At 36.1% G+C, this 12,500-nt stretch overlaps 2 protein-coding genes across 2 annotated transcripts in view; one reads left to right on the top strand and one right to left on the bottom strand.

Annotated features, from left to right (window-relative positions):
• The window catches only part of LOC307251941 (interferon regulatory factor 2-like), a gene marked incomplete at both ends in the record, with an annotated part of 7,653 nt that extends 5,126 nt beyond the window's left edge, over positions 1–2,527 (top strand). Inside the window, one exon of the mRNA XM_080029407.1 lies at positions 2,409–2,527. Coding sequence (XP_079885533.1) covers positions 2,409–2,527 — 119 coding nt within the window. The remainder of the gene's footprint in view (positions 1–2,408) is intronic.
• A 6,942-nt stretch (positions 2,528–9,469) lies between these two features.
• The window catches only part of cdc42se2 (CDC42 small effector 2), a 9,795-nt gene continuing 6,764 nt past the window's right edge, over positions 9,470–12,500 (bottom strand). The window contains exons 4-5 of the mRNA XM_080032205.1: positions 12,426–12,499; positions 9,470–10,608 (exon numbers count right to left, since the gene is read on the bottom strand). Coding sequence (XP_079888331.1) covers positions 12,428–12,499 — 72 coding nt within the window. The 3' untranslated portion in view covers positions 9,470–10,608; positions 12,426–12,427. The remainder of the gene's footprint in view (positions 10,609–12,425; position 12,500) is intronic.

Below are 12,500 nucleotides of genomic sequence, written 5' to 3'. Positions count from 1 at the left end.
ATGGGCATGTTGCTAGCTATGGTGGGCCTGCTTTGTTTACATACCAGTTTACAGAGCCTAGGCTGTGTATCAACATTTGGATTTTATTTAAGCGCACACACACACACACACACACACACACACACACACACACACAGTACAGACAGGTAGCGGATCGTGAGGAGATATTCACTGATTTTGATAAAAAGTGATTTCTACAACAAGCGTTCTCCAGAATCACTGACTTCACCTTTAACTTGATGCTTGTTGTTGTTGTAGGGATGTGGGACGCCAGAGCAGACGAGCAGAACGAGGCTGTGTTTAAGGTAACACACACACACACACAAAATGTCTGTGTCTGTAGCTTTAAGACAGACAGACAGACAGACGGAGGGACAGACAGACATATACAGATGGATGGACGGATGGACGGACGGATGGACGGACGGACGGACGGACGGACGGACGGACGGACGGACGGACGGACAGACAGACAGACAGACAGACAGACAGACAGACAGACAGACAGACAGACAGACAGACAGACAGACAGACAGACAGACAGACAGACAGACAGACAGACAGACAGACAGACAGACAGACAGATAGATAGATAGATAGATAGATAGATAGATAGATAGATAGATAGATAGATAGATAGATAGATAGATAGATAGATAGATAGATAGATAGATAGATAGATAGATACATAGATAGATACATAGATGGAGCGACAGACAGACAGACAGACAGACAGACAGACGTCTAACTAGTCTTGTATTGTTTTCCAGCTGATGGACCACCTCAGTTCTGATGTTTGGAACCAGAGTGGATGGAGAACACACACACTGTGGGACCACTGGCCCTGTGAGGACACTAATACTACAACACTATATACTAACATGTAAACTGGCCCTGTGAGGAGACACTGAATACTACAACACTATATACTAACATGTATATACTAACATGTATATACTAACATGTATATACTAACATGTATATACTAATACTACAACACTATATACTAACATGTATATACTAATACTACAACACTATATACTAACATGTAAAAGTGATGGAAGTTCTGTTAAAGGCCTACTTCACCGGTTGGAATATGAAGGTGTATTGAATTCTGAGATCCTATGTAGTATAAATGTGCGAAAAAAATTAAAATCGGTTCATCCTAGCCTGAGAAAAGGCTAGGATGTCTTTTACTGTGACATCACAGTAATATTTACAAAGTACGTTTTTTTTAACCGTATATTTCTCTTTCTGTGATGTCACGAGAAAGAGAAATATAGGGTTAAAAAAAACACTCTTTCTGGCTTTTCTCAGACTAGGATGAACCGATTTTAATTTTTTTTGCACATTTATACTACACAGGATCTCAGAATTCCATACACCTTCATATTCCCACTGGTGAAGTAGGCCTTTAAGGTTGGAGGTCAACTCAGGTGGAAGAATATTTCAGGAGACTTGGATGAATTATGAAACAATATTTATTACAGACTTGGCCAAGGAGAACCGGACTGCAACTCTCGTGACTTGCACTTCAATTCTGCCAGACTCATGCTTAGAGCTGTGTATTAACCTTGCGCTATCTCTACCACCTCCCCGGCTCGGGCACCAAGCGTACCAATGTTTTGGTTCAGAGCTGAACACAGTGAACCATAACATTCTGGAGTAGAAGGAGATGAGACTTTATCTATACAGCTGACCTAAGTGTCTCCTAACAGGCTGCAAGGCTGACCTAGAGTCTGAGAGACAGACACACAAGATAGGCATATATGACCTATTAATCTTTACCATTGATATTATAACTAAAGACCCAGAATTCCCTCACAGTAAATAACTATATTAACTATCAGTGTGCTACCTGGACACTCAGTCATTTGAATTTTTTTGGGCATTTTCAAGCTTTATTAGACAGTACAGAGTTGAAATGGGGAGACAGAGAGAGAGAGAGAGAGAGAGAGAGAGAGAGAGAGAGAGAGAGAGAGAGAGAGAGAGAGAGAGAGAGAGAGAGAGATAGCTTTATTAGACAGTACAGAGTTGAAATGGGGAGACAGAGAGAGAGAGAGAGACAGAGAGAGACAGAGAGAGATAGCTTTATTAGACAGTACAGAGTTGAAATGGGGAGACAGAGAGAGAGAGAGAGATAGCTTTATTAGACAGTACAGAGTTGAAATGGGGAGACAGAGAGAGAGAGAGAGAGAGAGAGAGAGCGATGACCTGCAGTAAAGGAGGCAGTGGTGGATGATGCCATCTTTAGTAACTATAGCTTCTTGTCCTTGAAGGCCACCGTAGCTTCTGTAAATTCTCGGTTAGCAAGGGAGCGTTGACATCTACAATCTCACCACTAGATGAAGCTAAATACTCCCATATTACACACTGTAGCTTTAAAACAATACATTTGTTCTTTTCAGGTGCTGGTGATGAAAGCCCGTACTCTCTTCAGACGGACGGCTATGGCGAGCTGTCAGGGTCAAACTACATCAAGGAGCTTTCTGATTGGTCCTCACACCAACACACACTGCTGCCGTAGTTACCAGGTGGAACGCGAAAAAAAAATTGAATATCGTGCAAAAGTTAATTTATTTCAGGTAATTCAACTTAAAAGGTGAAACTAATATATTATATAGACTCATTACATGCAAAGTGAGATAGCTCAAGCCTTTATTTGTTATAATTTTGATTATTATGGTTTACAGCTTATGAACACCCTGAATTCAAAATCTCAGAAAATTTGAATATTACATGAAATCAATAAAAAAGGGATTTTAAATACAGAAATGTCGGCCCTCTATAAAGTATAATCATGCATATGTACTCAGTACTTGGTTTGGGCCCCTTTTGCATGAATTCTTGCCTCAATTCCAATTCATTTTCCATGATATTCTAATAATACGAGTTTCACCTGTATGTGAATTAGACACTTGTTATGTTAACTTATGCAGCACACTCATTTTGGATTGATAATATGTAATTAATTAGTTTTTTAAATAATTATTTTAGTTTTATTCAATAGCTTCCACATTATACACACTGCTGACTTAGTATCTGTGAACCAGACACTTGTAATGTCTCATTTAGAATTATTGTGTGCAATTAATTTACTTTAAAAAAATATTTTAATAATTATTTGAGTTTTATTCAATAGCTTGTGATATGAATATGACATATAGTGACTTATAATTATCTTCAGAAATGGAAACCACACATAACTCAACTCTATATATTGGATTTTATAGTTTAGTTTCTTTATATATTAATATTTCAAATAATAAATACTGGAGAACGCTTGTTGTCAAGTGATTTTAACAACAAGCGTTCTCCAGAATCACTGACTTCACCTTTAAGGTCCATACACACATACACACAGACAGACAGACAGATGGACGGACGGACGGACGGACGGACAGACAGACAGACAGACAGACAGACAGACAGACAGACAGACAGACAGACAGACAGACAGACAGACAGACAGACAGACAGACAGACAGACAGACTACACCTTTAAAGTCTATAGTCTGCTGAGTCAGTTGTTCTGTTAAAACGCCAAAGGTGAAATATCCAGTTCCAAGCCAAGCTTCTCTCTGGTTCACTGACTCTGACACACAGCGCAGAGCAAAACATAAACACTCACACACACACACACACACACACACACACACACACACACACACACACACACTGACTCTGACACACAGCGCAGAGCAAAACATAAACACTCACACACACACACACACACACACACACACACACACACACACACACACACACACACACACACACACACACACACACACACACACACACACACAGACTCTGACACACACACACACACAGCGCAAAGCAAAACATATCTCATTTCACCATAACAAGCCTTTACTGTAGGTTTAGCTAACACACAATAATCTAAGATACATTTAGACACTGCAACTCTCTCTCTCTCTCTCTCTCTCTCTCTCTCTCTCTCTATCTATCTATCTATCTATCTATCTATCTATCTATCTATCTATCTATCTATCTGTCTGTCTGTCTGTCTGTCTGTCTGTCTGTCTGTCTGTCTGTCTGTCTGTCTGTCTGTCTGTCTGTCTGTCTGTCTGTCTGTCTGTCTGTCTGTCTGTCTGTCTATCTATCTATCTATCTGTCTGTCTGTCTGTCTGTCTGTCTGTCTGTCTGTCTGTCTGTCTGTCTGTCTGTCTGTCTATCTGTCTGTCTATCTGTCTGTCTGTCTGTCTGTCTATCTATCTATCTATCTATCTATCTATCTATCTATCTATCTATCTATCTATCTATCTATCTATCTATCTATCTATCTATCTATCTATGTGTACAATTGCGTCTCAAATTCTTTATTTAAATTTTTACAACATATTAAAGTCCAACTTTTTACTGGACAGATTTTTAGATATATTTTTTTTAATGTTATAAATAAACAAAACACAACGTCCAGTTCTTAAAAACCTGCAGTGTGTAGAATTTTGGGTTTTATTTCCTAGCAGATTTTGTAGAAAGTAATTATAATATCCATAAGTACATTTAATTTAGTGCATAATAGCTGAAAAAAAGTTTTGAATTATTTTTTTTCCCCTTAGAAAGGGTCTCATATATGTCCATATTTCTGCATATTTTGGACCAAGGCCTAGTGCCGCCATCTTGAAAGTGTCATAGTTGGAATGTCATCAGGTGCATTGTTTAACATTTAGAATTGTTCTTGTCCTTGAAGGCACTGTAGCTTCTGTTATTATTCTAAAGGGTTGGGGTTACCCAGGGAGCGTTGCATTCTAGAACTTTGTAGAACTTTCTTGATGATGTCATATTACACACTGCACCTTTAAAAATGCATTTTCTGCCTAAAAGAGGATTCCTATACGTCTGTCTTTGTTCCTACAAGTAATTTAAAAAACGACAATATGCTAAGTTTAATTTTTCAGATGGTGCAATGTATATTTTTGTGTGTGTGTGTTTCTTTATTAATCTTGTAGTTAAAGGGACACTGTGTAACATTTGAAGTAATTTATTAGCTAAAATCAATATCCTCATTCATAAATATGTCCTCATTGGTATAAAATCACCTCGGTCAATAATCTGAATTATCCTCCTGAGCGGAGAATTAATACAAATATTAATATTACATTTTGTACATTGAGCAGGCAAGTCTTATGGAGGCATCCATGTTTTAAGAATGTCATCAGGTGCATTGTTTGGAATTTAGAATTGTTCTTGTCCTTTTTTAATGTTATAAATACACAAAACACAATGTCCAGTTCTTAAAAATGCATTTTCTGCCTAAAAGAGGATTCCTATACGTCTGTCTTTGTCCCTACAAGTAATTTAAAAAACGACAATATGCTAAGTTTAATTTTTCAGAGGGTGCAATGTGTATTTTTGTGTGTAATTGTGTGCGTGTGTGTGTTTCTTTATTAATCTTGTACTTAAAAAATTAAATTAAATAAATAAAATAAAGCACATTACCTTGTCGGTTTAATTCTGCAAACGATTTCTTGAATAAAAACCTAATCGAACAATAAAAAATTAAAAAATGTTTTTTAGAGATTTTTGTTTATTTATCTTCCATAACATGTCTTCTTTCATACTAGTATAGATCAAAGGTCCAACATGTACATTCAGGTGTTTATTTGACTAAACCTTGTCTGTTTGCGTCTGTATATTTCTCCTATACAACCATCTTTAAACGGACATTATCTCAACATTAGTTTTTTTTCCCCCTCAATACTCTGAAGCAAATATCTCAACTTCTAAAAGCACTTACATCAACTAAACTTTCCATAATCATTCTCAGCAATATTCTGAAGGTTATTACAGAAGGATTTGTTCATATGTTGTTCACTGTCTGATTTATGAGACATTTTCTTCTAAACAAAAATGCTGAAAATAGATTTTTTTAAGACCTGTACATAGTATTTTTTGATTTATAAAATGAAATGGGCTGTATCTATAATCTTTAAAATACTTTGGACACTAATATGTTGTATACAAGTATAAACTTTTGGGGCGACTGTGTCTCAGGTGGTAGAGCGGGTCGGCTGATGATCAAAGGGTTGGAGGTTCGATCCCCGCCCTGCCACCTGTGTCATAGTTGGTGTGTCCTTGGGCAAGACACTTCACCCACCTTGCCTCGTGTGAATGTTGATAGTTAGCCTGCTATCGGTGTATGAATGTGTGTGTGAATGGTAACGTGGGAAAGGGAAACAGGTCTCCCTTGTAAAAGAGTCTTCGGTCTCAATGGTGATTTACCTGTAGAAATAAAGGTTTAAAAAAAAAAAAAAAAAAAAAAAAAAAAAAATATTTCCTCATAGAATATATATTTTTGAAGTGAAAACATTCGACACACATTTTGGTCAAGCATCAACATTGAACATTTATTTATTCGCTTTATTCTGAAAAATGCAGAAAAATGAGCAGATGGTTTTCCCCCTTAACGTGGGAACTACATTATCAGGAAGTTCCTGAGGCTCGACATAGGACCTTCAAATTAAAGGTGCAGTGTGTAGTTTCAGAGGAGGGGGGTTTGTTTACATTCACAGAGCCTGCAGTTAGTTTACTAAACATATTTTCTCTACTTGTAATTCTTAGTATTGAATAATTCCATCATCATAAATCAAATTATTCTGAGGAACCTGGAACCAAACGTAAGACTAGAATATGTTTGTAAACCAAACTGTGGGCCCTGCTGCTGTAAACAACAACAGTGAAACAGTAACTTTTCAGGAAGCTTTCTAACTTCAAACAGTGTTCCAGGGATCACATTTTCCTGTGAGGAAAGTTTTGTTTATTCCGTTATGAGAATATACCTTTAGAAAAATGTTCACTTCTCTGACACACCCAAAAGTTACACACTGCACCTTTAACTGACACAGAAACGTAACCAAAAATATGTATGAAAAAAGGAAAACAAAGTACATACAGTCGGCCTATACAGCATGGAGCCTTTACTTTCATCTTACTTATTTACAGCCGCATTGTAAAATAAATTCCCATCTCAGGAACATTTTTTATAAGTCACATTCAACCAGTCCACTAGCACAGCCTGCTGGTCACTTTGTGTACTACAGCATTTTACACTAAACAAGGAAATCAACAAGTTTACACGTTTTGGAACATTTTAAAGAGGAATACATGAGTTTTGTGACAATATCTTTAACATTAAAGGTGCAGTCAGTGATTCTGGAGAACGCTTGTTGTCAAAATCAGTGAATATCTCCTCATGATCCAATACCTGTCTGTACTGTGTGTGCTGGAAAAAAATCAAGTGTAAATACACAGCCTAGGCTCTGTAAATGGGCCTGTTGCAAGCTTGTTAACATAACAGTTTACAGAGCCTAGGCTGTGTATTAACGCTGGATTTTTTTCCAGTGCACACACAGTACAGACAGGTAGCGGATCATGAGGAGATATTCACTGATTTTGACAAAAAGTGATTTTGACAACAAGCGTTCTCCAGAATCACTGACTGCACCTTTAACGTTGAATTACATGTGTCAGTGAATGTTGGCAAAGTTCAAAATAAATGATAAAATATTACAAAAAGTGATTTCATCCATAATACATTTTTTTTACATGTTGTGGTTCACAGACACCAAATATCTCGTTCCCGTTTCATGACACAATAGATTTTTAAACACCAAATTGACAGACTTTCAGCTTGACTCGTTGATATAAAAACATTCTGTTGTTGGGGGGAAAGTTCAGTGATCTTGAACAAATGTATGAAAAAAAAAAAAAATCAAAATGTCGTTAACAAATTCCCGGTGGAGATATCAACATACTGAGATGTATTTTGACCCTTTTGGCGTTCCGTAGAGGTTTGCTGGTTTCAATAAGCAGTGTGTAAGATAAACAGCATTTCTCAGACATAGAGAGACATGCATTTACAGTTATAATCATTCTACAGCTGCACTTTCACCAAATGCAGAAAAAAAAAATATTTAAGGTTGTCTCAGAAATTTTGACGGACGAATAATAAAAAATAATATAAAAATGGGCTTAACATTCACTATGATAATTGCAACAAGAGCTGAATTCATACACTGTTTATCTAACCTGCAAAACAGCTATTGATATAAATGAGCATTTAAAGGTGTAGTCAGTGATTCTGGAGAACTAAACGCTTGTTGTCAAAATCAGTGAATATCTCCTCATGATCCGCTACCTGTCTGTACTGTGTGTGAGCTGAAAAAATATCCAGTGCTAATACACAGCCTAGGCTCTGTAAACTGGTATTTAAACAAGCTAGCAATATACCAGTTTACAGAGCCTAGGCTGTGTATCAAGACACAGTACAGACAGGTGATTTTGACAAGCGTTCTCCAGAATCACTGACTACACCTTTAAGTCAGGTATTCTTTAAGGAACAATTTGTCAGCGTTTTCAATAGTTTTTTTTTGCCTTGTTGTGCGTACAGAGAGATATCCTAAACACCGCTGTATGTATCGGAATTTTTATGAAAACCAAGGAGGGGAAAAATGCATTTTTTTAAATATCAGGGTACAAGTGGACAAGTGGCAAAATGTGATGGTTAACAATCGTCATGATGGAAAAAAGGAAAGGAAATACGCATAAAAAACTAAAAATATAATCTCAAAAAAGGTGCTCTGAGGAACTTTTAAATATTTCTGAAACAGTCTCGTTTTTCCTCTGATGATCATAAATGACCTGTAACAGCAAACGAGACCATCAGTGCAAAGAAAGAATGCTATTTTTATATAGTTTTTCTTAATGTCTTTGTCATGGGTATACGCTCACCCAGGAACAACAGCTGGCGTGGTAAAAACACTACCGCTTTTAGTCCAAAGGGGGGCGCTAGAATTAACACACACTGAAAGTTCCTCGGAGCACCTTTAAGATCAATTTTCCGAAGCTATAAAAATAATGAATGTGAGTTCAGAAGGCAAGATTAGGAAGTAATTTGTTTATTAAAATTCTATATGATTCTAAATGAGTAAATATATATATATATAAAAAAAAACAGTTGAAATCAATCAATGCCGAGTTCCTAAAGCGAGTGTGAGCGTACAATGCACACCGTGTGGTCCAGTGTACTCTACTCAGTTCAAGTTTAAAATAAAGACAGAGATCCCAGCCTGAAGTTTATCTCTTTACTACCTGTGTGTCCAGCTACTGAAGATTACCAGGGCCACGGGAGGGAGAGAATACAAGAGGTCATAATATTTAACTTTGAGGAGAAAAGAAAATCAAAATTCCTTGTTGACATTACACTAGACAGTTCCAGACTGTGTTATAGATATCTAGATAGATAGATAGATAGATAGATAGATAGATAGATAGATAGATAGATAGATAGATAGATAGATAGATAGATAGATAGATAGATAGATAGATAGATAGATAGATAGATAGATAGATAGATAGATAGATAGATAGATAGATAGATAGATAGATAGATAGATAGATAGATAGATAGATAGATAGATAGATAGATAGATAGATAGATAGATAGATAGATAGATAGATAGATAGATAGATAGATAGATAGATAGATAGATAGATAGATAGATAGATAGATAGATAGATAGATAGATAGATAGATAGATATCCATCTATCCATCTATCCTTCTAACTAGTTAATGTGTGGAGTTAGTTTCATGATAGTAAAGCATCTGAAAAGAGTTATAGGCATATTTATCAATCCACATTAAAGATATTGTCATTTAAGTTTGATAAACTTTTACAAAAATTCCAATTTAGATGAAGTGGGCTATGCAAAAATAATTGAGTGTAATGTCAACATTGTATTTGGACTTAATCCTCAAAGTGAATAATCATAAACTAAACTTTCCTCTATCGTATGTTTTGCCTTTCTCTCTCTCGTGACCCTCGCGCTCTGCCGTAGTTCTGTGATAAACCTCTGAAGGTTGGCCCAGCCACCGTGAGGTCTCAACAAGTCAGACAATAAATACAGACAACAGCAAAGACCTTTAAAGGTGCAGTCAGTGATTCTGGAGAACGCTTGTTGACATAATCACTTTTTGTTTAAAAATCAGTGAATATCTCCTCATGATCCGCTACCTGTCTGTACTGTGTGCGCGCTGAAAAAAAAGCCATTGTAGCTAGCAACATTTACAGAGCCTAGTCTGTGCATTAACACTGGAATATTTTTCAGCACACACACAGTACAGACAGGTAGCGGATCATGAGGAGATATTCACTGATTTTGATTTAAAAAAAAAAAGGGATTGCGACAACAAGCGTTCTCCAGAATCACTGACTAGACCTTTAAATCTATTTTGTCCTCATGCATCTCCACACACACACACATGCGCGCACACACCGACACACACACACACACACACACACACACACACACACATTGAGCGGATCTACTAGTTACTCTGTACAGTGCAACAGTATGGCAGCGAATGGATAGCAGTGCTTTCAATAAAAAAAAAAAAAAAAAAAAAAAAAAAAATTAATAGGGAATGGAAAATAAAAATATATACAACATGGTGGAGCGGGGGGGGGGAGCAGTAGTTTCATCGTTTGGTCCTGGGTCCGCTACAGACGCCACTGCTTTATCAACATGGTTTCCATGGTTTCCTCAAATCAACAACAGTAGATTCACCGGACAGACGCGCTGGAGGGAGAGACACAGGGGAAATGTGGTTATGACAAATATTGCTCACCCTGCGTTCCAAATCACATACTCTTTCTTTTTACTACATTACATACTAAAGTACAGAAGAGTTTTAGTCTTTTTACTACACTACATACTAAAGTACAGAAGAGTTTTAGTCTTTTTACTACACTACATACTAAAGTACAGAAGAGTTTTAGTCTTTTTACTACACTACATACTCAAGTACAGAATAGTTTTAGTCTCTTTACTACACTACATACTAAAGTACAGAAGATTTTTAGTCTTTTTACTACACTACATACTAAAGTACAGAAGAGTTTTAGTCTTTTTACTACACTACATACTAAAGTACAGAAGAGTTTTAGTCTTTTTACTACACTACATGCTAAAGTACAGAAGAGTTTTAGTCTTTTTACTACACTACATGCTAAAGAACAGAAGAGTTTTAGTCTTTTTACTACACTACATACTAAAGTACAGAAGAGTTTTAGTCTTTTTACTACACTACATACTAAAGTACAGAAGAGTGTTAGTCTTTTTACTACACTACATACTAAAGTACAGAAGAGTTTTAGTCTTTTTACTACACTACATACTAAAGTACAGAATAGTTTTAGTCTTTTTACTACACTACATACTAAAGTACAGAAGAGTTTTAGTCTTTTTACTACACTACATACTAAAGAACAGAAGAGTTTTAGTCTTTTTACTACACTACATACTAAAGTACAGAAGAGTTTTAGTCTTTTTACTACACTACATACTAAAGTACAGGAGAGTTTTAGTCTTTTTACTACACTACATACTAAAGAACAGAAGAGTTTTAGTCTTTTTACTACACTACATGCTAAAGAACAGAAGAGTTTTAGTCTTTTTACTACACTACATACTAAAGTACAGAAGAGTTTTAGTCTTTTTACTACACTACATACTAAAGTACAGAAGAGTGTTAGTCTTTTTACTACACTACATACTAAAGTACAGAAGAGTTTTAGTCTTTTTACTACACTACATACTAAAGTACAGAATAGTTTTAGTCTTTTTACTACACTACATAAGTACAGAAGAGTTTTAGTCTTTTTACTACACTACATACTAAAGAACAGAAGAGTTTTAGTCTTTTTACTACACTACATACTAAAGTACAGAAGAGTTTTAGTCTTTTTACTACACTACATACTAAAGTACAGGAGAGTTTTAGTCTTTTTACTACACTACATACTAAAGAACAGAAGAGTTTTAGTCTTTTTACTACACTACATACTAAAGTACAGAAGAGTTTTAGTCTTTTTCCTACACTACATACCAAAGTACAGAAGAGTTTTAGTCTTTTCACTACACTACATACTAAAGTACAGAAGAGTTTTAGTCTTTTTACTACACTACATACTAAAGTACAGAAGAGTTTTAGTCTTTTCACTACACTACATACTAAAGTACAGAAGAGTTTTAAGGCCACAGGAGAGAAAAAAATAATCAGATAAGGAAGATTTTTTTTCATTATGTCGAGAAATGTCAAGAAACCTGCTTCCTGAAACAGTCCCCTGTAAAGTGTGTGTGTGTGTCTCTCTCTGTGTGTGTGTGTGTGTTTCCAAAAAAAATCCCCACAAAAATAAAGTAGTAAATGCCGAGTTCTCATTATTTGTTTAAAATTGTTTTTGAATAATCAACCCTGTTTTTTTTATTATAATTTTTTAAACAGTTTCTTAAAAAATAAACCAACAAGCCAGCAAACAAAAGACGCCAAGAAATATTCTTTGCAGACACACACACACACACACACACACACAACACACACACACACACACCTCACCCTTGTTACAACTGGGAGCCTTCAGGGCCTCCGACGTATCCGCCTTTAGATTTCATCTGAGCCTGAACCAAGTCCACC

The sequence above is a fragment of the Ammodytes marinus genome (genome assembly GCF_949987685.1).
Source record: "Ammodytes marinus genome assembly, chromosome: 1".
NCBI classification, from domain to species: domain Eukaryota; kingdom Metazoa; phylum Chordata; class Actinopteri; order Uranoscopiformes; family Ammodytidae; genus Ammodytes; species Ammodytes marinus.
The sequence above is the reverse complement of the archived record's forward strand: the minus strand, read 5'-3'. Positions and strand labels throughout refer to the sequence as shown.